Genomic DNA, 25149 nt, shown 5'->3' on the forward strand with positions numbered 1-25149 from the left:
ATTAAAATTAAAAACGATCTGTCACGTTACTGAAATTTGTTGTAAATCTTTTCTGCGTTATGCTGTTATATGATAATTAAATTGTATTTAAATGCTGTTTAATCGAGTAACAAATTAATTTGTTTTTATTTTAGATTTAACAAAAAAAAAATAAATTTAAATATCTAAATTTAAAATTTTTAATTTTTTCAAATTCATGCAATTGTCCTCCCACACACTTCTTGAAGTTAAAAACTTAAGTATACTCACTAAGTCCCCCATTGCTCTTGTACGCTATTGTATCAAATAATATCAACTGTAACTAAATAATTAAGCCTTCACTTAGACTTAATGAAATGAGATAAATTCCTCGATGATTTTTATTACTGTATAATTATAATAAGTACATATTATTCTCTTTAAAATATAATGCAATAATTAAATAGAATAATTTTTAGTTGGCCAATTAAATCATCTAAAAATATAAGCCAAACAACTTCTTTATATTTTTGACGAAATGGTGACAAGAATTTCCCAATTATGTTTAATCTTAAATACTGTATAGGCAATAGGTGTATAATATGTTTTACACAGATGCGTCATGTTAGTTGTTGATAATTTATTTTTTAATTTAAACATAATCTTAACAAGAGGATTCGCATTTTAAATTGGTTTGAAATCAGTTTGATGAATGTGTAGTTGCTATTTATGTCATAATTTTTCTTCATTATTAGTAAATCGGTCAAGAACGTTGCTTTTCGATGAGGTCGATGCGGGAATTCTGGTAATGTATTATGAACGTTCGGTATGTTTTACCTTTGAGAGAGCTGAAATTAAATAAACTGATCTACGCACACTGCTTAAAAGTGTCGTAAAAAATAGTTATGTACTCATGAAAAACATATATGAAGTGTCAGTATGTCACACCAGTCTTCCAGAAATGCCAGCTCTTAAATTATGGTGTTCTGAATAAAAAAAAACTAAAAAAAAACTTTTTATATTTCGGCTTATTTCATACCGTTTTTTCCCTTTTCGTAAACCTTTACCGTAGTGGGCTCTAAGCTTTCACAATTTATTATGACGTTACATAGGCAGCAACACAAAAACATGTTTTCCTCTTTAATGGTACTAATATTTTAGAAACTATCTGTAGGTACTGTACGTACAATAGGCGAGTTTACTTTGATAACACGGTCATTTGAGAAAAAATATGAACAAAAAACAATCAACTAAACAGCTTTCTATGCTTCACCCTAATGAACATTGTATCGCAAAAATGTGTACAAACTTTACTGTTTATAACACAGCACGTCATCATATCTAAGCAAAAATATTTTTATTTTTATATGTTCTATATTTTGTTCTTACCGATATTTTGTAAGTAGTTATTTATAGATTTATTTACAGTTAGGCTTGAGGTCAGTAACTACAATAGATACCTGTAATAATATTTTAAGGACTCTCGAAAGCTATACAATAGACTAAATAACCTTGAGTTTTCAATTAAAAACGCTCTTAAATAAAAATACAAATTTTCAATTGACATTTTTAGTTATAATAGTTTTAAAATATTAAACGTATTTAAGAGAACAATTTGTGGCGTTTAACGTTAACTGCTGTCTTCAAAAGTGAATTATCTACTACTATTTTATCAACTGAATGTTATTATTTGTATACATTCAATAATTTATTCATACTAATTACTCATAGTTCAATAATTATTTTTTAAACAGCGCGATAGATCATTGACAAATAAATTTAATTACGTATGTTATAAAGTATTCATTTTTTTATCTGGTTAGTGTTGTACTTCGATTAGTGGGTTCTATCTAAAAAAACATACACAAGATCTGAAAATATTTTTTAAAATGTATTAGCTTATAAAATATATAAGTTAGGTAACGTAATGTTTCATGTTGTAATGTCTGTAATATATATAGGTACCTACCTAGCGTTCATATTAACCTTTTACACATTTAGTAAACATATCGCGTGCTGGATAAAGATGAAGTGAAAGTCATTATTTTATTAGAACATCTAACTCTAAATGTATATTCTATTTTATTATTTGTAGTACACCTTCTACGTTAATTTATTATATTAAATATTAATACTGGATGTCCATAATATTAAGTTCAATTTAGTTTAAGTAAATTTAAAAATGTCTTATACATATTGAATACCCATTTGAATTATCTGGTTCAAGAATACTTACCCATATATATTAAAATAATTATTTCCTTGTTAAAATTTATTATGATATGTAGCGGTACTTGTGAATAGGTAATATATATTATTTTCTGTTCGTTTAATTGATCAATAATTACGATTATTACTTATTAGTTACCTTTTAATTATTAATGTTTACTATATAAGTAGGAATACTTCTAGTTTTTTTTTTAAAAATAATAATTACTCCTTCGATTCATTTCAGGTAGTTCCAAAAGATTACAAAACAATGGCGGCCTTATCGAAAGCGATCGCCAAGAACATATTGTTCTCTCACCTGGACGAGAACGAACGGTCGGACATATTCGACGCAATGTTCCAGGTCACGTTTCTACAGGGCGAATCTATTATTCAACAGGGTGACGAGGGAGACAATTTTTACGTAATCGATGTTGGCGAAGTCGAGGTACGATATCCCATACACTTACTTACTTAACCGTTTGTAGCCGATTATTCGGTGTTTTGCCTTGTTCGTGTCCATGTACATTGTGCCTACGTAAATATTATTACACACAATTTTTACCCCTTATCTTATTATTAGGTGTACGTAAATTCGGAACTGGTGACGGTGATCGGCGAAGGCGGGAGTTTTGGAGAGCTGGCTTTAATCCACGGTACACCGAGGGCTGCCACGGTACGTGCTAAGACTGACATGAAGCTCTGGGGCTTGGATAGAGACAGTTACAGGAGAATACTTATGGGGTCGACGATCCGGAAGAGAAAAATGTACGAAGAATTCTTGTCACGCGTCTCTATTCTAGGTAAGCGCGCACTCGGTATATATTCTGACCGCTATGTACATAATTAGGTACAGCATTAAATGAAATCACTTTGTAGTATAAAATAGGTATATGAATCAGTGTATTCATCGCATACTTATGCCGTAGTACTGTAGTAGTACCTATGTATCATATGTATTGTATGTGTATATGAACATAACAATATGAAAAATAAAACATAAAAGGAGTTTTAATACTAAAATAATTGGGAAAATATCTTAAATAGAGAACATCCTGTAGGTAGTGGTGTTCGTATAGTAACTAGTAGTATTAGTATTAATGTATTGTGTGTAGGTGTCCAAACTATATTTCAAATTTGAGTTAATAAAAATGGAGAAAAGCTTACCAGTTCATCGTCCATCACAAAACCTACATTATTTATAATAACCGAAAAGGCAATTAATAAATTAAACTCATTTATTTTCATTTTATATGAGCTTACTTTTATATTTACACCATGAAAATAATAATTTAATATTAAACTGCCAACCTACATAGATTATTTCAAGTTAATTAAGTCGTTTAGTGACAAATATAATGTTTTTATGAGCTTTATACATTTATCATTCTAGCCGATAATTTTCTATTAAACTAATAATCCGAATCCGTCCAAAGTTTGGTTTTGCAAACAGTCATCGACAATGATAAAAATTACTAATAATTGTTATTCGTCTAGCAATCGTAACAAAAGAAGTTCAACAATGTCAACGCCAGACCGTATTATTATTTCAACTCATTTATTATTACACGGCCGAATGGCTTAGAGATTTGCAATACGATTAATTCGAGTTTCTTAATGAGTCGCGACTTTTGGAGACAAGAAAACCATTGTAGGAGTCTCAGTTTCTCCATAACGACGTTTAGAACGCGCGAAGGGAAAACGGGTGGTAATCAAAACTGATTGCATCGTAAAGACAGACTTTCACAGTACCACGACTCCTTTATTCGCCAAGGAATCCCCAAAACACGTCCCATAATATCCAATGATAACTGCACGGACATAAAACGATCACTTCAACGTCGTGGGACTGTTACCATAAAATGGCGTAACCGAATGGCAATTGAAGTGTATACGGCGGAAAAACAAATTCCAATATTCTTAGACACCTTATTGTTATTCCGCCAAGGAGAGACGACTCCATACGTAGTTTGTGTATATATTTATCGTTCAATCAATGACACTACAATTTTCAACACGGTCCCCCGAAGTCGTTAACACAAATTTCCAAATGTTCCGACCGCCGTGTTATATCTACCTGCGCTCGGTCGGCTTAAGTTGCGAATATAATACACATGTCTACTGTAGAGCCTATCGTAAACCATTATATTCTAAGTTTAAAAAAAATACCCATAAATATCTAGTGTGGCAATAATATTAAATCGCGTTGATTAAACTGCAATATTAATATTACATTTCGGCCAACCGCGCGTGTCCGCCGGACACATATATACATATTATATTATATTTTACGCTTTAATCTACTCTATAACCCTAACAGTCTATATACGTCTCGTATAGAAAATACAAATCAATCGAAAACTGATTATACTGTGAAACTTTGATACGTCACTAATACCTGCGCTCAGACTATATATCCAGCCGAACATTGACTCGTTTTGTCACTGAATTCCCATTGTTGTTTGCGGTTGCTCCGATGTCACGCTGACATTAATTCATACGCCAACCATCAATTTAATAACCTTTGGTTACTGCTGCGATGCTATACGCACACACAAAAGAAAGGGTGTGACCTAATTGAAACCCACCCGAACGACAAACAAACCCGAATCAGCGAACTACGCTCTTATGTAGTATTGAGGATAAAATCATACGTGTAATTGAGCGATTGCGGATCGGCCGAAATACGCACAGCGAAATTTCTACAATAATTTGACGAACTTACGTTAGACGAAAAGACGTGTTCTGCAGTTTAACGACGTATTTTTTACAACCAAATCGATTTGATTGTATTTAACGAACTGCAACTGTACATAATATACGAATTGTTTTTTGTCGAGCGTACGAGACTATATATTATTTGGCAATAGAGGTACCTACTGTGGAAGTTTTTTTCGAAACTAACAGTCAAAAGCGAACTGCAGTAAGACCTAATTTGTACGCATTTGTGACGTTATTTTATATTTTCACCTACAAAACGATACGATCCAAATGATCGCGAAACCCCATACAATACAGGGGGGTTTTGGGTGTTCACCCATCCCCCACCGAAATGTCATGAACAAAAAATAATTTTTCTGACCTGCAAATGTATATTACTATAATAAATAATTTTTTTCCTGCGTTCGCCCCTGGTCTACACCGCCGATGAGCTCTGGAAATAGTCCGACAGTTTACATTGCAGGATACTCGGTCAAATAAGATTTCAATCACCCTCGTTGATCGAACCCTCGCCCTACCGCTACAGATTCGTCCAAGTTCCATAACAGTTCTGCATCAATTTAAACTTTTTCGTTGTACTGCGTATACCTAGACCTTATCGGTTATCAATATATATTATTGGAATTCTGTTCACGTATTGGTCAATAAATCGTTCAGACAACCATGCATTTATCATACTTACCTTACTACATAATTGTTTATTTTTGCTCATAACTATTTATATTTAGTAAAACGAATGCGTAAGAAAACACGCAAATCAATAAATTGACAAATAATATATATTTTTTTTTTTAATACGAAAAAGATATCAAACAATAAGTATTCAACAATTTCAAATTAATAAAAATATATTTTTCATACATTTTAAATATTTGTTTTTTAGATTCTGATTATATTGATTTTACAACGATAAGTGTTTTTTTTAATTTTTATATTTATCTGTCCAAACCTTTTGAACCACTAAAAATTATTCTTCAACTTTGATGATTATTTGAGTACTTATAGTTGAAATAATTAATATGATACCTAAATTTGTATAATAAATTACAAACTTATATTAATATACATATTATAGGTATTAAATCGGAGTTGCATTAACGACGTTCCTTTGCCGTTACTTTGAGGTTTGGGTTTCCAGAAAATTCCTGAGGTATTCAAATAATGACTTTTCAAAGGTTTAATCCTTGTTAAATTTACAATTTAGAGTTTCTGTGTAGAGCTGTTTGAGTTATAAAAAACTACTTTAAAAACATAATTTTTTGTCCTAGAAAATAAAGTATTTTCGTGATTAATAATTATAAAATCAATAGCTCCGTAACTCTTCACTATCTACAATTTATATAATTTAATTTAAGAGGGCTGATTGCGTGGCACTGTAGTTGGCCGCAGTCACTAATGTGTGCTGCGGTCAAGCATCGTCCGGCTGGCTCTCGGATGGGTAACCTACCCAATTCTTGGCGACGAATCCTTGCCCCACATAATATAATACATGTTTCAACCGTACCAACCATAACCCCCACGCACCCAATGGAGCATGTTGCCAAGGGTCGAACAACAACAAAAAATTTAATTTTTATATTCACGAATTTAATACGATCAAAAAAGAGTTTGTCTTTATGTATATTTTAATGAAAATATAAAGGCAAATACTTTGTATGGATATTGTATGAATAAAATTAAGTAGAAAATAATTAAAATTTAGCTTTACAAAGTAAACTTTACATATATTGAAAAGTATACTCTTATTATGAGTTATTATTTAGTATTTTTATTGAATAGTAGGTATATCATGTATTATTGAGTGACCTAGTTACTCCTGATTTTGACGTAAATAAATTACTTGTGTAAAGTTATTAATTTTATATTTGTGTTAAATTCGATTCTAGAAACACTTACATAATATAGGTATACATAATGATATTTATATATAACTAATATAAATAGACTAAAACATTTAGTAAATTTTGCATACCGCATGCGTGGCTTTAATTTTTAATAATTAGATAGGCAACAGTTTTTGTAACGGCATGGTAACACAAATACATTTTTTTTTATTATTATATTTGATATACTTACTTTATTTTATAATAGTATATTGAATAGTTTACTAGATAGTAGGTATGAAACATAGACAATCATTTGGGTAGTTTAAAGGGTGACCTCTTGTTATGTTTCAACATACTTAGAGTCAATGAGTAAATTTATTATTCTGTATTAATTATAATGTTCATGAGTTTACAGTTGTTTTTTTTTTTTTAATTGTTATATTTAGTTGTGAAACTAAAAGTTTGAATGAGTTTTCTTTAGTTTAATTTGATGCCTTTTAAATATATCCTGTTTCATGTTATATTAAGTTTTCGATTAGTTAACTATATATAAGAACTTATCATGTATCCACTCTTAATTTATAAAACTTCATAATGTGTTTTACAACAGTTTAAAACGCGTAGGTAGGCACCAGTAGGATAGTAAAATAAGTACTATAAGTATTTACCTATCATACTTATTTTTTTACATAATGAAGTGATAATAACAATAGTTAATACTCTTAAAATGTACTCTCAAAATATTTATACAAACTTTCATTTTAGGATACATTTTGAAGTGAGATGAGTAATTTACTTTACAATACTTATGTGTTACTTATTTTAATCAACATTTTTGGATATTTTAATGCCTTACTATGCTGGGAAAAACTGAGTTAAAAAGTTAAGTTACATAACAAACTACTTTTTCAAGTACTTTTCTGACTTAGGTACCTAGTTAAATTGTTGTCCATTATAGCAGTTAGGTACTTATCAGTAAATACATTTTATAGTCACGTTAAGTTAATTTTTTTCCTAATATTATAAACCATTTTACAAGTTGAATATATAAATGTAACATTTAGTTTTAGAATTAACTTACGTTTTTCTCTATTGACTTAACGTGTTAAAAATTTTCTAGCCTATTGTTTTTAATCGATTAGATTTATCGTTATATGAATGTAGAACATGAAATTTGGTAAACAAAATAATAGCTAGTAAAATATTTATATAATAATAATGATAGGTAATTTTCATAGAATTTTGATATGGTATTGTACACATATGTTTGTCGATTTGTTATTCCAAATAATAAAAAATAAAAAAAAATATAAAATAGGTGCTTATTTTAGGCACCAATTCAATATTATAACGCGATAAGTTTTTTTTATTTTGAACAAAAAATCTGTATTGCTTTACATGTATTATTCTTTACGAAATATAGTATGTTTTCTATCAAAACAAGAAGTTGCACTATTTTTCGAACGAATATAGCCATGTATAGGTACATATATATGCATGTACAAGTTAACCATTGTATACACTGTGTACCTAACAGTTTTTTTCAACTCAGATTTTTGCTTTCTACATTGCAAATACTAATTTTGTTTGTTCACGTACTGTAAACATTGTAGATATTTTTTAACACGTCTTATATAATTTAAAGGGTTTTAAAAAAAAAATCGAATTTGCATAAAAGAATAAATACATATTTTACTTGCTTCACAATCATACTCAACAAACACATTAATGAAGCTGCCTTTAAAAATAAAATAATCAAATTGAAAATAATAATAATATAAACACAAATATTTGACATATTTATTTACAAAACATTTCACCTAAGAATCATTTAAAAGGCTTCCGTAAATGATATTATCAAGCAATGTATTATTGAATTAAATTATATACAATAATTTTTCTAGTTTTCATTTTTTCAAATTATAATTTTTTTAGGAATTACCTACGCATGTTTTATAAAGAGCAAAAATTTATATTCTATTTTTAATTTTAAAAATGGTAATTTCAATTTTAAATGAAAAAATAACCTTTTAAAAAATTCTTGCCAAGTTAATACATTTATTTAAATATAAAAAGTAAATAAAAATGTATGTTTTATTTATTTTTTTGAACAATTTATATTTACAAATTATAATTAATTTAATATAATTTATACAGGTTGTAAAAAAAAAACAAAACGCTTTCCAATATGTTATTATTATACAACTTTAAATTTTTTTGGAAACTTAAAAACTGTAAGAAAAAAAACTAGAACATATATCTGCCAAAATTATTAAATTAAGTATAAAACTTACTTATGCAACTTGACCGAACAAATAAATGCCTGACAACAATATGCCATAAAAGTTGATGATTTTTTTAAATGCCAACAGCCAACGATAAAAACGAAAATGATACTGCCAAAGGCTGTTGTAGTATTTTTTTACATTTTAAATGTCAAGATTATTATTACATGGCTAGTTAAAACCTTGATCCAGATTTTTTCGCGTTGTATTGATTAATATAAATTGTACATTTAACCCTCATTAATGACGGGGGGAAATTTAGCTTTCGTTTGCACAGCAGCAAAGTGTGGGTGGATAGTGTATAATTAAAGAGTATCATCCCCCCGAACGCTTTACGTTTAAGAAATAGATTCATTCATCTTTGTTAAAGGCTAATGGTCACGGCGACGAATAAAAAGAAAGAAAAACCATAATTATAAAGGTTTACCCTTGGAAAATGAAATTAAGAACGGATCCATTCGCACGTCTTTTGGATATTGTTTTTGTTCGTGGGAGGCAAAAACAAAAAAACCTGGTGTACCTATACAATGAAAATAATTATTTTAACGCCGTAGAACAATATGGTTTCGTTTGCACATTATCGTTATTTTAGAAAACACCTTATATGATTAATTATTATAATATTATATTATGATGATGAAAAATTGTAAGAACCTATAGGTGTACCTACATGAAAAAAAATCCTGAACACGCGTGCGTTGTGTATCGTACAACACACTATAACGTAAAATTATTAATATAATAATAATAATAATAACTATTATTATTATTATATTAATAATTTTACGTTATAGTGTATAATAACTATTATTATTATTATTATTATTATTATTATTATTACAAACCCGATGGTTAGAATTTGTTATCAACAATTAGCTTTTTAAATTATTTTTTTTAAAAACGTACGTATATATTTTTACACTTACCTACCCATACTTACTTGTCTTTCACACTTGCACGACTTTGTATAGAAAAGGCAATACGCTTCGCTTACACAAAGATAAGGTTGATTAATCGTTTTTGCATATTATTTGATGCTTAAATTATTTAATATTAAATTACCTTATTAATAACACAACACCTATAATGGATAGTTTTCTTTTATGTATCAGCTATTCATAATGTATAACACTATATAATAATATATTTTAAAGCAAGCATCATTAAAACTTTGGTAATCAATATCATTTAATCACCAACACTATATGTACTGCATAATTAATTCGTTGATATTATTTGAATAATTTTATTATTTTATAAACGTGTCGTATAATCATATATGTACTCGCACAATACGCGCATTACGTGTGAAATATTATAAGAGTGGTTTTAAAAATTAAAATTTTGTTTTTTATTCGCACTATTAATCTAATCGGTACCGTGGTACAGATTATTTGACGGTGAAAGTTATATGAAATAATAATAAATAATAAAAAATAATCATTTAATATTCTTGTCTTCTATAGTATTAATATGGGTAGTAATTACTCGCGTTTTTTTAAAATAAAAAAAAAATACATTATATCGCTTTCATACATTTTCGAGTTTTTTTAAGTATGTGCACCGAATCGCTTCGATATTAAAAATTATACACAAATCGGGTTCGGAAATCCGTGAAAGATCCTTGAGGGAAAATTCAAAATAATATACAATTATCATAAATAAATCTAGTTTATAATAATTAATGGTTGTTAATGCTCCGTTGTGTGAGACAAGTCCCGCGATATTGATTTATATAGCACAATAATAACATCAATTATTACGGTTTTCTATATTATACCAATCACATATACCAATAATAATAGTATAGTTCAATTTTAGGTCAATTGGCGTTCATACGTATTTAGTTTTTGTTATATTTTGTAAACTCCACCTAAGTGGCCGTACTTGTTGAGAATGTTCCAAATTTCGAAATCAAAATCAACAAATCCACTGTATATAACGCACCCTCAAACAAACACTTATATATCATTTGATTATGTTGGTATCTATCGTATCGAATTTCGTGCAATTCGTTAATCTGCACTGAACTGTTTACTGCAGTAGGCGACTCTACTTATTACGTTTTTTTTTTATTAATTAACCCGCGGAAACTTAGGCCGTTGGGTGGTTTTTAATTTTGGGGGAGGGTACTGTAGGTTTAAACACCACGTGTGTTTGTTAGTTTTGGCAGATTTTTTTGTTGAGCACCCGTAGGTATCAACCATGCCCGGATGGGGGATGGCCGCACTTCTCACTGGACACCGTGACTTGCCTGGTTTTTTATTATTATTATTGCAAATAAAAAATGTATTTCTTCGTTAATTAAATATTCATACAAATTGGCTATTCCGGGTCTTTACGCTTTTAAAATGTGTTTAAATGCATAATATTTTTAAATACAAGTAATAACGAAATGTCTACAAGCTTAAACTTTTACCGCTACATATATATATATATAATTATTATTATGCTTCTCAATTATTTTTATGAAACTAATTTTAATTGAAATATTGTCTATTGTTTGGCGATAATTACTTCTCGACTTTGATTTTATTCCAAATGAATTCACTGAATATTATTTTTTTAAACACCATTTTTCGAACGAGCATGAAAAAAAAATGTATCAAAAGAACAACAATTTGTATTCGCCGTTTCGTTCATTGGCATTTATAAAAATGTACAATAATATACATACACAACGGAAAAGCGAGAAAAATATATTAAACTTTCGGTTGTATGTAAAAACTATAAACCCAAGTTATATTAACTTTGGCTGGTGTTTTCTGCGCGGAAAACAAAATAAGGGATGTTAAGTCTAGCTAGTCTTATACGGGTCCCGAACGTGATCTTTATTTCTAAATACATTTGTTGTAACGTAGGTGGATTTGTCTGAACGAAATTAAACCAAGGGCAAAACTACTACCGTAGGATAGGTAACGAATTCTCGGGAATCGCTAATAAGATATATCTTTTAGTGTTGTCTAAGTTTCGCGCGTGAGAAAATTTGTTGAATGGCGTTAATATAATAATAATAATATATTTGCGTTAACGCGTAGACGAATAATCCAATTGTTTTCTAATACAATACTTTGGTACTAAATTATCGTCAAACCCGTAAATGAAAATTATGACTTCAAAGTACGTCGCCGGTGATGAGTCTGCACGTTGCAACTTGTAAATAATTTCCGTGAAATCAAATACGATTGGATACCGTCAAGTACCTGCATGACATATTACATTATACCCTGTACCTATATACCGCACACAAACGTTATTGATTTGTACTTTGCTCATCTCCCTCAAAAATCACTTCTATGCGTAGTCCTTTTTCGTTGTACTATTTACAACTTGTCAGCAATCGTCGATATTTACCAACGTTATAATTATTACTACTGTCGTCTGATTGAACTCTGTTCATTGGAAAACGCACTTAATGCGAAATGCCTGCACGATATGGGTTGGGTGTACATCGATACTGTGTGTGGATCGTTGATAAATATCAACACGATGGGACGGGGCGCTTTGAAAATGTATTAAATGTCGTTCGGCTGTTTATGCACTTTATCAAAACCATTAATTACCATTCAATTAATAATACGTCCGACCCTATGCATACCTATTTATTATATATGTATATATATATATATATATAAATTGCTGTTACGGGTGTGTACGATGATGAACACATTTAGACCAGAAAAAATATTCTTTAAACTTCAATATTGAGGACGATTTTCAGAAAAAAAATTTGTTCTACTTTCTAATCAGTGACATTACTAATCAGTGATTAGTGATCACTAATAAAAATTCCAAATACTTTTCAAGATATATAGAAAAAACAAACAAAAATGACAGAAAAACAGAAATAATATTGCCAGAGTCGATTTTGTTTTGTTTTTTTATTTTTACCTATCCAAAAATATGTAACTGTAAAGACTTGATATTTTCACCAGATATTTATATTTTATACTAGCATTTTTTAGGCACGATATAGTTTTAAAACTTTTTTCGCTCATTTCAATTTATATATTTTATAGAAATTTCCATATTCAATATTTTTTTTCATTTGTATAGAATAATAGTAATGACATTTTGTTTTCAAGTCAAAAAGCTTAAACAGTTTAATACATAATAGTTCTTTATAAGCTGTTCTTACAGAAATTAAAAAATATTGAAAATACACTTTTTGTTATTAAGCGTTAGAAGTTCTAAATTTGACAAAATTGAATAACTACCTATTCAAACGTAAAATTACGATTTCTCCTCAATCGATTTTTGTTCTGTTGTTATAATTTAAAATATATTATTCGTAGGGATTTTAAATGTTCATAAAATATTATTTTTACCGTTTTCTATGTACATAATAGATTTTTCGAATTATACTTTTAATTAATTTTAATATATTACTGTACTATGGATCTATTTACACCCGCGCGTTCTACTGTACGTCGCGCGTCGTGATAGACATATCAGTAAATGACAGTGATATTATGTGCAATGTGTTTGCCAAAAATTAGTTCAACCCTACTGAATTACTAGGTAATAAAAAATTCACAACAGTGGCATCCACTCAAAATGGTGTTTCCCATTTTGCTCGTTGGAATCAAATTTAACACATCCATTACAGTGACCTATTCAATGACGACGTATAACTAACCTACACCCGAAACCATTTACTACACAGCTGAACGACTTACCTACCAGGTTTTTTTTAAATTGCATCTTAATACAATTATTTTCGTATATTTAAATTGGTGTTTAACCTTCTAATTTGTTCTATTACATGACATATTTTAATCGTTGAGTTAATAATAAGAATCACTGTTAATTTTCATTGATCTTATTTATGGGTTGATAAAAAAAAATTATTCGATTTTTGTTTATTTGTCTTCAAATAAGTAATTATCTGTCAATTTATCACGCAGTATGCGGGTTGTCTGCTTTGTATTTTTGGGTTTTATCTTTGCCATCTATCTTACAACAACCTTTTGCGTGTGTGTGTTCGCAGAGAGTCTAGACAAATGGGAGAGACTGACCGTGGCCGATGCGCTGGAACCCGTGTCGTTCGACGACGGTGAAACGATTGTCAGACAAGGCGAACAAGGAGACGATTTTTACATAATCGTCGAAGGAACGGCGCTCGTCCTACAGCAGCGGGTCGAAGGAGAGACTCTGATCGAAGTCGGCAGACTCGCGCCGTCCGACTATTTTGGTATGTATATTTTATGCGCTACCTACCTATATTTTATGTATACACACACATACATACATATATACATGCAATTTAAGTATAAAAATGTATAGGCACTTGCGACGATAACGCACTCGAGTTAACGAGACCGCCGACGGTTGCGTTTCGTGAAAAGTAAAGCTCAAACTACGATGGAGGGTGTAGAAATAAAATTATCGACTCCGCTCTAGTCCTTCCTCTAGACCCACCCTCATCCCCGCACAACGCCTCTTACCCTCCCGCCCACACCTCTTACCCGCCCGTCCACCCATCCACCCACACGGATATAACGTGCCGGGACGGATGTGCATACACGCGCGCCGTTCCGTGTGTACGTACGTGTTCGTATATGCGAAAGTGGCTTTCAAAAATCGTGTGATAATAATAAGTCAATCGTTACCCCCGTGGATACCCAACGATTCCGCGTTCGCGTGCCGTCCATAAATTATTATTATAATTTATATCATCACACCAGTGTCGATACAGTCGTGCACGAGATGTAGGTACCGGTACGTATATTCTCACGACAGACCGTATATAGTACGATAATAGTTATATTATAATAATATTACTAATAATAATGTGAATTTATGTTATTGTTCGATTTTCATATAAATTTATTGTAATAACTTATTTATTTACTTGTACTATTTGGCAATTTGCCCGTTTTATTCATTGAATAAACAATTATTATTATTATTGTTATTATTATGTACTGTCGTCCGTCCGTCTTATTATATTTTAATACTCACGTTTTTTATGTATAATTTATGTCTATCTGTCTTACTTACTGGTAGAATATTTAGAATTTTTCCGATGGGGGCGAGAAAAAAATATCACCTGCAGGCTGTCGTCGACGAAAAACCATTTTTCCAAAGTCCGCAATAAACCTATTAAGCCTGTTAACTTTATATATATATAATATATATATATATATATACTTTATACTTGTGTATGTATTAATACCGAATAATTTATGGCGATAAAATTGACCCAAGTCTTCTATTGTTTGTCATTATATTATTACTCCATCGATTGTAATTTCTTCATTTTGCACGTCTCGGTGGCATTATAATAGCGCCATTCCTAAAATAGTTTCGTCGTAGTATTATTAGTCCAACAGAAATCAAGAACCTTCGACATTATTTTTTTTTTTACACAAATGCTGGATGATACAATAAAAATATTAATCCGCGGTCAATACACCCTCTATCACATAATGATTCAACAAACTCGCTCATTCTCATTTTCATTTTTATGCTGAATTTAATCATTCCAAATATTGACATTTTTAAGTACCTATATTTATTATTTAAACTAACTGATCCCGTGCACTTCGTTTCCCGGCAACCAATAATTATTACTATAATAGCTTCAAAACCCATGGCAACCATTTATAAACAAAAATGTCCATATAAAATATCAAAATCCCTGTTTGAGCACCTCCCGGGGTTGGTCCTCTCCCTTTTTAAATTAGCCTATCTTCTGCTCAGAGCTATAATCTATGTATGTATGTAAAAATATCTGATCCCGTTCACTCCGTTACCCATCAAAATTGCCAACTCTACATGAATAATATGTTTTACATATCACCATGGCAACCATTTATATACAAAACATTCCATCGGAAATTTCAAAATAATATATAATTGGTTGCCATGGTAATATGGAGACACACACGGACGGAAATCTCAAAATAATATATAAATGGTTGCCATGGTAACATGGACACACATATATTCATTTATATATATATAGATATCATATATATATATATGTATGCTGTATATATTATCACATACTTCATTATAATATGTATGCCATTTAAAGTATTACCTGTGATGATATTGACATATTTATTTCAAATGAGAACTATCTTATTTTTTTCTGTAAATTGTGAAGCGGATGATTAAATCGAAAATCAAATGAGTAGTTTCTAAATTAGTAAACTTCATGTACCGTGGATATATAATAGTCCACACGATGGATTGTCTTACGATATGGGTTAGAAAACGATAATTCGAAAATTATAGAAAGTCAAATTAATAATTTATCATTTTATATATTTTTATTGTTCAGGTTTAGTAAGTAGGTATTATACAGAATATTACATGTATTTTATACTTGATCAAATTTCGATTTAGATGTATACAATTTTTCAAAAAAATCACTCGGTTAACAATTCACAGAAAAACAAAATGGTGGTCCATGTTTGAAAAATTAATTTTTTAATCTCTATGTAGATGACGCTCCTTGAATGGTATAAAAGATAATATATTTAGTCAGAAATACATATGGAAATAAATGCAGTAATATTAATGGATAAAAGTGTGCATGAGACTATATGAGAGGGCGAGTAACTGTTTGTATTATTATACCAGTGTGCGCCCGCCTTTAACTATACGATGAAATGTCGTCGGCCGCGCTCGTTGTCACTGTCAGATACAGATCGGTATACCGGACACGCTTCGGTACACAGGACCTGGTATAATGCCGACTGATGTCATCTTTGGGTCGCACGATCTATCACTGGCGTGCGCATCGATACGCGTGTTAATTATCTCGTCACAGTGGTAGATGAGTTATAATATTATTTATAACTTATATTATATAAACGTACGTACGGCGGTATAGGTACGATACAATAATAAAACTATATTATAATATACAAGCTAGTTCGTCGTCGGCGGATCCGATTTTAAACTATATCGTAGCTCCCACACCGGAGGAATACCAAAGAGTCTTATCGTCCTTCTCCTAGTCCGTGCTGCAGTGTGCACCGCATATCATAGGTACGCGACGACGGAGTCCGTACACTGCTGATATCCGCCTTCCCGAAATTGTCCACGGTTTGGGGGAGATGCGACGAAATCGTCCGGAAAACCGTACGCCGATTGCCGATCGTCGTCCGCACCTGCAATTGAATCTCGAACCCGGCTGCGGTGAAAAATTACGCTCGTTACGTATATAATATGATCGCGATTCCTATTATGCCTGTTTGTCGACGGGGCTCCAATAACATGACGCGTCTAATGCGATCAATTTGTTTACTTGCCGACCGACTGTCGTGTAGTAATATATTGTCCTGCTCCGGAGACTCGCACGTCGATTTTGTCCGAATGTACACACCGCGCCCCTTAAAAGTATTGTCAGCGGATCCAACTTGAAATTCTCGTCACACCGGAAGTATATCGGAGCTTTCCGTCCGTCTCCGCGGGCCCTCTCAGTGCAGCTTTTAAGACCGTGTATCGCGCGTAACGTTTGAGTCCGTATACTGATGATCGCCGTTGGCCAGAAATGTTCAACGGTCTTGGGGACGAACGCGACGAAACAGTCCGGAAAACCGTGTGCCGTGCCTGCGATGAAAAATTACGCTCGTTACGAATATTATTGCTCGCCGCGTCTCCTGCATGTGCACATGGAGATGCCGGCGGGGCTTCTGCAACATCCGCTGCGTTTTGCGCGACGTGTCTAATGCTATTAATTTTTATTTACTTGCCGACCGGCTGTCGTATAACAATATGTTGTCTTGCTTCGGAGACTCGCACATCGATTTTGTCCGAATGTACATGTCGCGCCCCGTAAGAGTCAGTGGCGTCATTTGGCGTGGGGCAACTGGGGCATTTGTTCCAGTCTAGTATTTACATCAACCTTAAGTCGGCGCATTTACCACACGCCCCCCCTCCACCCGTTAACCGCTATGGCACAATGCTATGAGAATCTGAGTAAAAAAATTTTGAGTCGGAAAAGCTGTGAAAAATTGCCCTAGTCTAATGAAAACCGAAATGACGCCACTGGTAAGAGTAGCGTCGACGGTCTGGCGCGGCGGGTCCATTTCGAAATTCTCGTTACACCGGAATAGCGTAGTATTTCGTCGGTATTCAGCTGATCGCCCGAAATCGTCCACGGTTTCTGGGGGAAACGCGACGAAATCGTCCGGAAAACCGAGTGCCGTGCCTGCAGTTGAACAGCGGCTGCAATGAAAAATTACGCTCGTTACGAATATTATCGCTCGCCGCGTCTCCTATATATAAATTATTATTATACACCTACATAATATAGAGATGCCGGCGGGGCTCCTACAACATCCGCCGCCGCCGGTATGTACGACGCGTCTAATGCGATCAATTTGTTTACTTCCCGACCGACTGTCGTGTATATATATTATATACATTATTGTCCACCGAGGAGACTCGCATCGATTTTGCAGTCCAAACGTATATGTCGCGCACCGTAAGAGTATATCGCCATCGATCCGGCGCGGGGCACGCTCTGTATATTATATAGATGGTATATAGAGTGAGGACAAACACATAACATTATTATTCGTGTCGTTGCGATCGCAATGACCTCGTGTACTGTCAACGCGGCCAGGCTAATTGATCGTGTTTCACTATAATAGTAATAGCAATATAATTCCAAACATTGTGTTACAGGTGAAATCGCACTGTTACTCGACCGTCCGCGAGCAGCGACCGTCGTCGCCAATGGGCCGCTGAAGTGTGTGAAACTCGATCGGGCCAGGTAATGTATAAAACAATTATTATGATACTATATTATATTATTTATCCTTTTATCGGCGGCTCCGGCGAAATCCGTTATTTCCGTGCACCGGACATCTGGCGCCAGCCGTTATAAACGCCCCCGTGCGTACATTATATACGTAATGCGCCGCAGACCTCTCTAAAAGCTTAAAAGTCTGCCTGAACTCGGGGAGATACGACATTAAGTAGCATCCAGGCTCCATTGTGCGTTTGAGGTATAATATTTTATGGACCATGATTACAACGGGACTCCAAATGTTTCAGTTTCTTGTATAATATAGTATTTTATATTATATTGTACCCTATATATAGGTACCTAAATATTATACTCAATACACGCGGGACTCTAACTCTATATTATATTCCGAAAGAAATTATTTTGAACACAACTGCTCTATACATTTAATGACCGATTTTAAGACAAACATTTTGAGTCTTAAATATTTGAAAATTAAAACTTTTTTAAGTCTAACGTAAATTCAAATAAAAAAATTTCAAAAAAAAAGTACTCAACTCAACTCCGTATCGTTTTAGAATGAACTATAGATACGTCATGATATAGTTAGCCTTTTACAAACAAGTAGGTAATATTATTATTTTTGTTTTGCGTATACATATTTGTACTGTTTTAATTTCCTTGTATTATTTTATGCTTTCGTAGATTTCCAACATGTTATCACATAAATAATTACATTTTTCGTGCATCATGCACAGTTATAGTATTCGTTGAGTTTGCTTGCCTATAGGAACACTTCTACTGAGAAGATAAATTAATACAATTTACAAAAACCATAATATGTAGACTTTTCTTCGAATTATATTTTGCTAAAAGCTTTTTACTCCAAAATAGAACATAATCTTGTCTCTGAGAATTATATACGTTTTCTTCCATTGTGAACATTTCTTTAAAGTTCAGTTTAAGGATTTTAACCGTATACAAAACGATTCGTATTCCATCCTCTTGAAATATATATTATTTTGTTCGAAAGTTGACTATAACCCATCGCGTATATTTTATATAAGTAAGACCGTAGTATAAATTTGGGTTTTCTATTGTAATTATAAACTTTATATCAAACAGTATAAGTACTTGCCAATATACGAATATAATATTCTATATTTCTATGTATATAACATCATACTGTACTCGCTTGGAGAAAATATGACAAAATAAAACCGTGTGCCTTTTAGTTTCTGGGCCGGAACGATGAATGTATACTGCAGTTGAAATTGTTTTTAAGCCGGTGTCTTGCGTATACTCTCCGAAACGATGAAATGATGACTTGTGGATTACTTTTAACTTAGGGACTGTTATCTCCCATATAGTTTTATTCTAATCACAAGTATGCCATTAACCAAATTACTTGTAGAAAACTATATTATAATATTATCTCCGTGAATATTAAATTGGTTCGCCGTGCAATTAAGTGGTAATACCGTAATCAAAATCGTGTGTACCTTAGTCCTTGTCGCACAAAAATTATGCGCCAGAGGTTGAATTAATGTACAGGGATGTTGTCCCGGGACGACCCGGCGTGCGGTTCGATAATACTCGTTGAAAAATTGTTGAAAAAAAACATCGTGGGGATAAAAATTTAAATGTGATCTGTGGTAGGATCTCGCGATACCCTTTTCCCGGGACGTCGCATGGTATAATATAATATAAATATTTAACGCCAACAATGGGCTCTGGTATACCTGGTATTTTATGTGATATACGCCATGAATTTAAAACTATATATTATATGCTATGATTGCATTACCACATTTCTAATATTGAATTTTACTTTTAAACGAGTTTGAAACCTTGAGTTTAATTTCATATTTATTCGTCGTACTCGGACGACCTTTGACTTCAAAGTAAAAGTTTAGCTGTGTGCCGCCTTGTAGTGTATAGGTGTATTGCACTTAAAGTATGGCAAACTTTTTTAGTAAATCACTTTTAGCAGCCGCGCATATGCTGTCAATTAATAAACTGTCTACAGATTTATTATTTTTGCATTTGTCTTTAATGTTTTAATGTAAATTCGTGATAATAATAACATTAATGCAAATTCGTGGTAATAATGACATTTATATGCGAAACAATGTCTACATAATTTGTAGGTAGTTATATTGTATATTATACACAGCGTGCGTACTGGTGTAACCAATCGGAATATGTAGATATTCATAAAATGTTCATTGAAAAATGTTCATTCATACGAATTTTGTCATCGAATATTCTCTCATACAGTCACCCACTCACTACTATAAATTATATAGGAATGATTTGTATTTATATGCAGTGTAAAAAATTCAATGCGCTCTTGTATTTATTATTTACAAGCATAGTATAATGTCACCTAGTAGGAATAATGTATCGTGTGTAATCATAAAATTGATTTCTGATATACTTCAAACATTTTGTCTTTACAGTTGTTTAAATTGCTTTTATTAAAATTTTAAAAATATAGAGTTTCCCATTTCAATAATTTTTACGCTTTAAACATTTACCATTTTCTCTTATGAGTCTTGTCTTGTTCAGTTTTAAATTTAAAACCAATTTCTGATTGAAATTACGACAAACAATGTTGTAAATATACGTGTATATTATAATAATATTATTTTATATTTACATTTTGACAAATCCAAACATCTTTAAAGATTAAAAAGTGTTTTAAACAATTTGTTGTTAGTTTTTGAAAATATTTTTCCTTTCGGTTTAAAGCTGGATTATATTGGATGAACTTTGTAACACCTATACCTACTAAAAATATTTATTTTCTTTAAGTACCATTATAATATTTTTTACTTTAATGTCTTTGATTTTAATTAACTAATTTTGCTTTGAACTAATTTGCGTTATGTATATGCTAACTCTTTCAAATAATTATAAAAAGTACCTACCTGCATTTCGAAAATTACAAATGGCGAATGCTCGTATATAGGTTGAAAATACATTTTGCATAGGGGTAAAGTATAAGACGATTAAATCCGCTACTGGTTTTCCATCTAAATAAAGTATTTAAACACCTGCGACCTTATTTTTGCGTACATATGTGTTTCATAGGTACTACACAACACGACCTAAAGTGCACTTCACTACCAGTTACTTTTGCGTATTAAATAGTAATTTATTAAATATTAAGGAATTTACCTTGTCTATGATGCGCACGGAATATTTTTTTTCTCGTTACTGTTTTCTTCGCTATATACTTTACCTACCGAGTACTGGCAAGTAAAATCTTCAAACCACCTGACATCCGCAAAAACACGGGAGTGAGTTCATTAATCAAAATTATTCTTCCGAGTATAAAATTATACGATGTGTGCCGAGAACGCGGAAAGCAACGCGGCAAAATGTTGACGTTCTTCAAAAAATGTTTCGGAACCTATTTTAGTGAAACTATGCAAAACGATTTATAATATTCAAGTTGTGCGTGTATAGAGAACGCCATGTTCAAACATGTATCCACCCACTAAACGAGAGCTTAAAAATTCTGTGTATGAACTGATTATTTTTTATTTTATGACAAGCATGCGGAAACTTTATCATATTATTATGTGAGAAATAGTTGAAAAATAACCAAACAAACATAAAAATATTACGATAATATCACGTCTGGTAGAATTATTAATAAGTCCGGTTACTGAGTACACTTGGTTACTACCTATATAATGCATACAAATATAAAGTGTTTATTTAATCTATATTTTACTCTTGCATGGTGGGGGAATTATTCGTTAGTAGGTACTTTTCAGTTTTTCCAATAATTATTTGTATTTTTTTTTTTTTTTTTTTTCGACCAGTTGGTGAACTCGCTTTGAGTGTTATACAGTTGAGTCTTAACAAAATTCGAATTTCGAGGGGAATACAAATAAATACTGCTTGAAAATGTTTCGAGTTGCGAATGTTTTCGAGTTATCGCAACTAGAATGTGCATACAATTTTCAATCTTCACACCATATTATTGTTATTTGATATAAATCCTACCCATTAAAACCACCAAAGTGCTCGATACTGTGTCATGAAAATATAACGGTGACCCTAAACAAATAGAAATCGTGCTTGAAAAGACAAGCCAGACGAATCTTTGAGATATAATATGACAAACATCAGTGTATTGAATTTCGTTCGTGATTATAATGGTCAAAAAAAAAATGTTCCCTCTAATCGATCAATCACGATAAAGACTTCTCCTGAAAAAAATAACCACACTACCTTTTTTTTGTATTTCCATTAGAACGCATCGATTTTACTGACTTGTTTTTTTATTAAAAATACTCGCTATTTTATTCAAATTTCGACAGTTGTATAATGAAAAACAATACTTGCCTTTAACACTTATTACATTTAATTTCGCTATTATTTAAATGATAAAATAAAAAACATTTTTCTCCTTTATTTCTCGGCATTGTGAGCAACGAAAAATGAAACACCAATTGAGTGATATAAACAGTAAGAGTGGAAAATGAAAGAGAAACGGAATAGAGCTTGACGTCATAATATGTTGTACCTATGCAAGAATATCATGCAGGCAAACAATTCCGTAAAAATGACAAAGGTTACATTATGTTAAATTTATGGTTTATTGTCGTGAGAAACGACGAACATTAGACGACAAAAAGGAAGAGAAACTCTGTCCCCAAAGAAGTGCGTACTCGAGGTGAAAAATGTATAATATAATATTATCATTATTATTTATAGTATTTTATCGCCATCGTTATTAACGTATTATTATAATCTATATTGTGGTAGACGTGGATTTGTCACAAAATACGTACAATAATATGTTAAATGTTTTAACATGTTTCAATATTTTTTTTCAACTGTTTACACGTATTCATCCGTATTCTTTTACTTCCTTGAAATACATATTTTTTTTTTTAATTTCAGGTTTGAAAGAGTGTTGGGCCCATGTGCTGACATATTAAAGAGGAACATAACACAATACAACAGCTTCGTATCCTTGTCCGTATAGGATTTATACACATATACAACGAACAATAAATATATTATTTGTTTTCATTTCAAAAACTATTATCGGTTATCATTTTGTTATTATGAATTTTCGTTGCAGTGTTGTATACTATTAGGCAATTATAATTAAATCAAATTTCGTAATTATAAATTAATTTTTTTTTTTGTTAACGCGCTATTATTATTATTATTATTATGTGGATAAAAATTGTAAAAAAAAATACTTACAATATCAATAATATAAATTATTGTTACGAGTCATTTTAAAACTAACATTTACGAAACGTTGTCAGTCAGAAACGATATAGTAAGTCATGTGTAGTTCTGTTGGTTTTCGTTTTCTTCCCTATAATGTTTAACTTCCTAGTTGATCGGCTCAACTGACTTAAAACTAAAAGAATATAATATTATATCCTGTTCGTAATATAATGTCTAATTATTATATTATTATATACTATACGCTACTACTGCATAATATTATTACTACTGCGTTTTCTCCACTACCATAGTCAACGGTCGGTTAAAGGGTTAACAGTTTTACATTATTCAATATTTATATATATTTTTTGTATTCAATGACGCTGTTGACGTTTTGCATTTAAATATATTATCATGTTGTATACAACAAAAGTTAATCGACTACATAACGTATTGTACCACTTAGTTTAGTGACGAGTTTAATATTGTATTATTTGTGTAATATTTTTAAGTTTTATTTTTTTTTCTCCATTTTATGAAACCGGGCGTGTACCGATAACTTAATTGTTTCGAAAAGTAACATTATGTATTTTATACACCTGTATAAGTCAAGCACTTTGAAGAGTCGATTAAAAAAAAAAAAAGGCAAGAAAGATTTGTTTCCGACCGCCACGGCGGATTGTTTTTTTTTATCATCATTATTATTTTATTATTTATTTACCTTTTTGGCCGAGACACGTGTGAGAACGTTCGTCATAAAACGTGTGTTTGTTTACACGTACAAAAACAATAAATGTGCAAAGACCCAAATCAAGGACGAGACGCGGTGCTCGGGGGGTCGGACGCTGTCAAACAAAACGCCTATCTATATAGAAATGTAAAATATTATATATAAACAACTACTGTATAGTGCGGTCTTCTCAAAATCTTCACAGACGTTCCTATGTGAATAGAGCTGGTAATCAAACACGCGTTTTCCTCCCTTGGAAAACACTATACGATGACGACGACGACACGTGGAGGGTCTGCAGGGTCGTAATGAATTCCGATACGTCTAGTAAGACTTACGATGCATATCATATAATAACTATGAGGTCGCAGCGTAGTGAAAAATACTTAGGGACGTGAGCCAGTACAAACATGATATCGCGGTGACCAATCATAACGGCTCACGCGCGATTCGCGTAATCTCACGTCGACCTGACGAACGTCATCGTCGATTGTGGTGTTATAA

The 25149-nt window shown here is 31.8% G+C and overlaps 1 protein-coding gene across 2 annotated transcripts in view; it reads left to right on the forward strand.

The window, feature by feature from the left end:
• LOC100159523 (cAMP-dependent protein kinase type I regulatory subunit) overlaps positions 1–24570 on the forward strand; it is a 108120-nt gene extending 83550 nt beyond the window's left edge. For both annotated transcript variants that reach the window (XM_008187003.2, XM_001950323.5), the window contains exons 3-7: positions 2414–2614; positions 2750–2969; positions 13989–14192; positions 18647–18734; positions 23634–24570. In XM_008187003.2, coding sequence (XP_008185225.1) covers positions 2414–2614; positions 2750–2969; positions 13989–14192; positions 18647–18734; positions 23634–23718 — 798 coding nt within the window. In that variant the 3' untranslated portion in view covers positions 23719–24570. The remainder of the gene's footprint in view (positions 1–2413; positions 2615–2749; positions 2970–13988; positions 14193–18646; positions 18735–23633) is intronic.
• The last annotated feature ends 579 nt before the right edge of the window (positions 24571–25149 follow it).

Source organism: Acyrthosiphon pisum, chromosome A1 (assembly GCF_005508785.2).
Source record: "Acyrthosiphon pisum isolate AL4f chromosome A1, pea_aphid_22Mar2018_4r6ur, whole genome shotgun sequence".
In the NCBI taxonomy this organism is placed as follows: Eukaryota; Metazoa; Arthropoda; class Insecta; order Hemiptera; family Aphididae; genus Acyrthosiphon; species Acyrthosiphon pisum.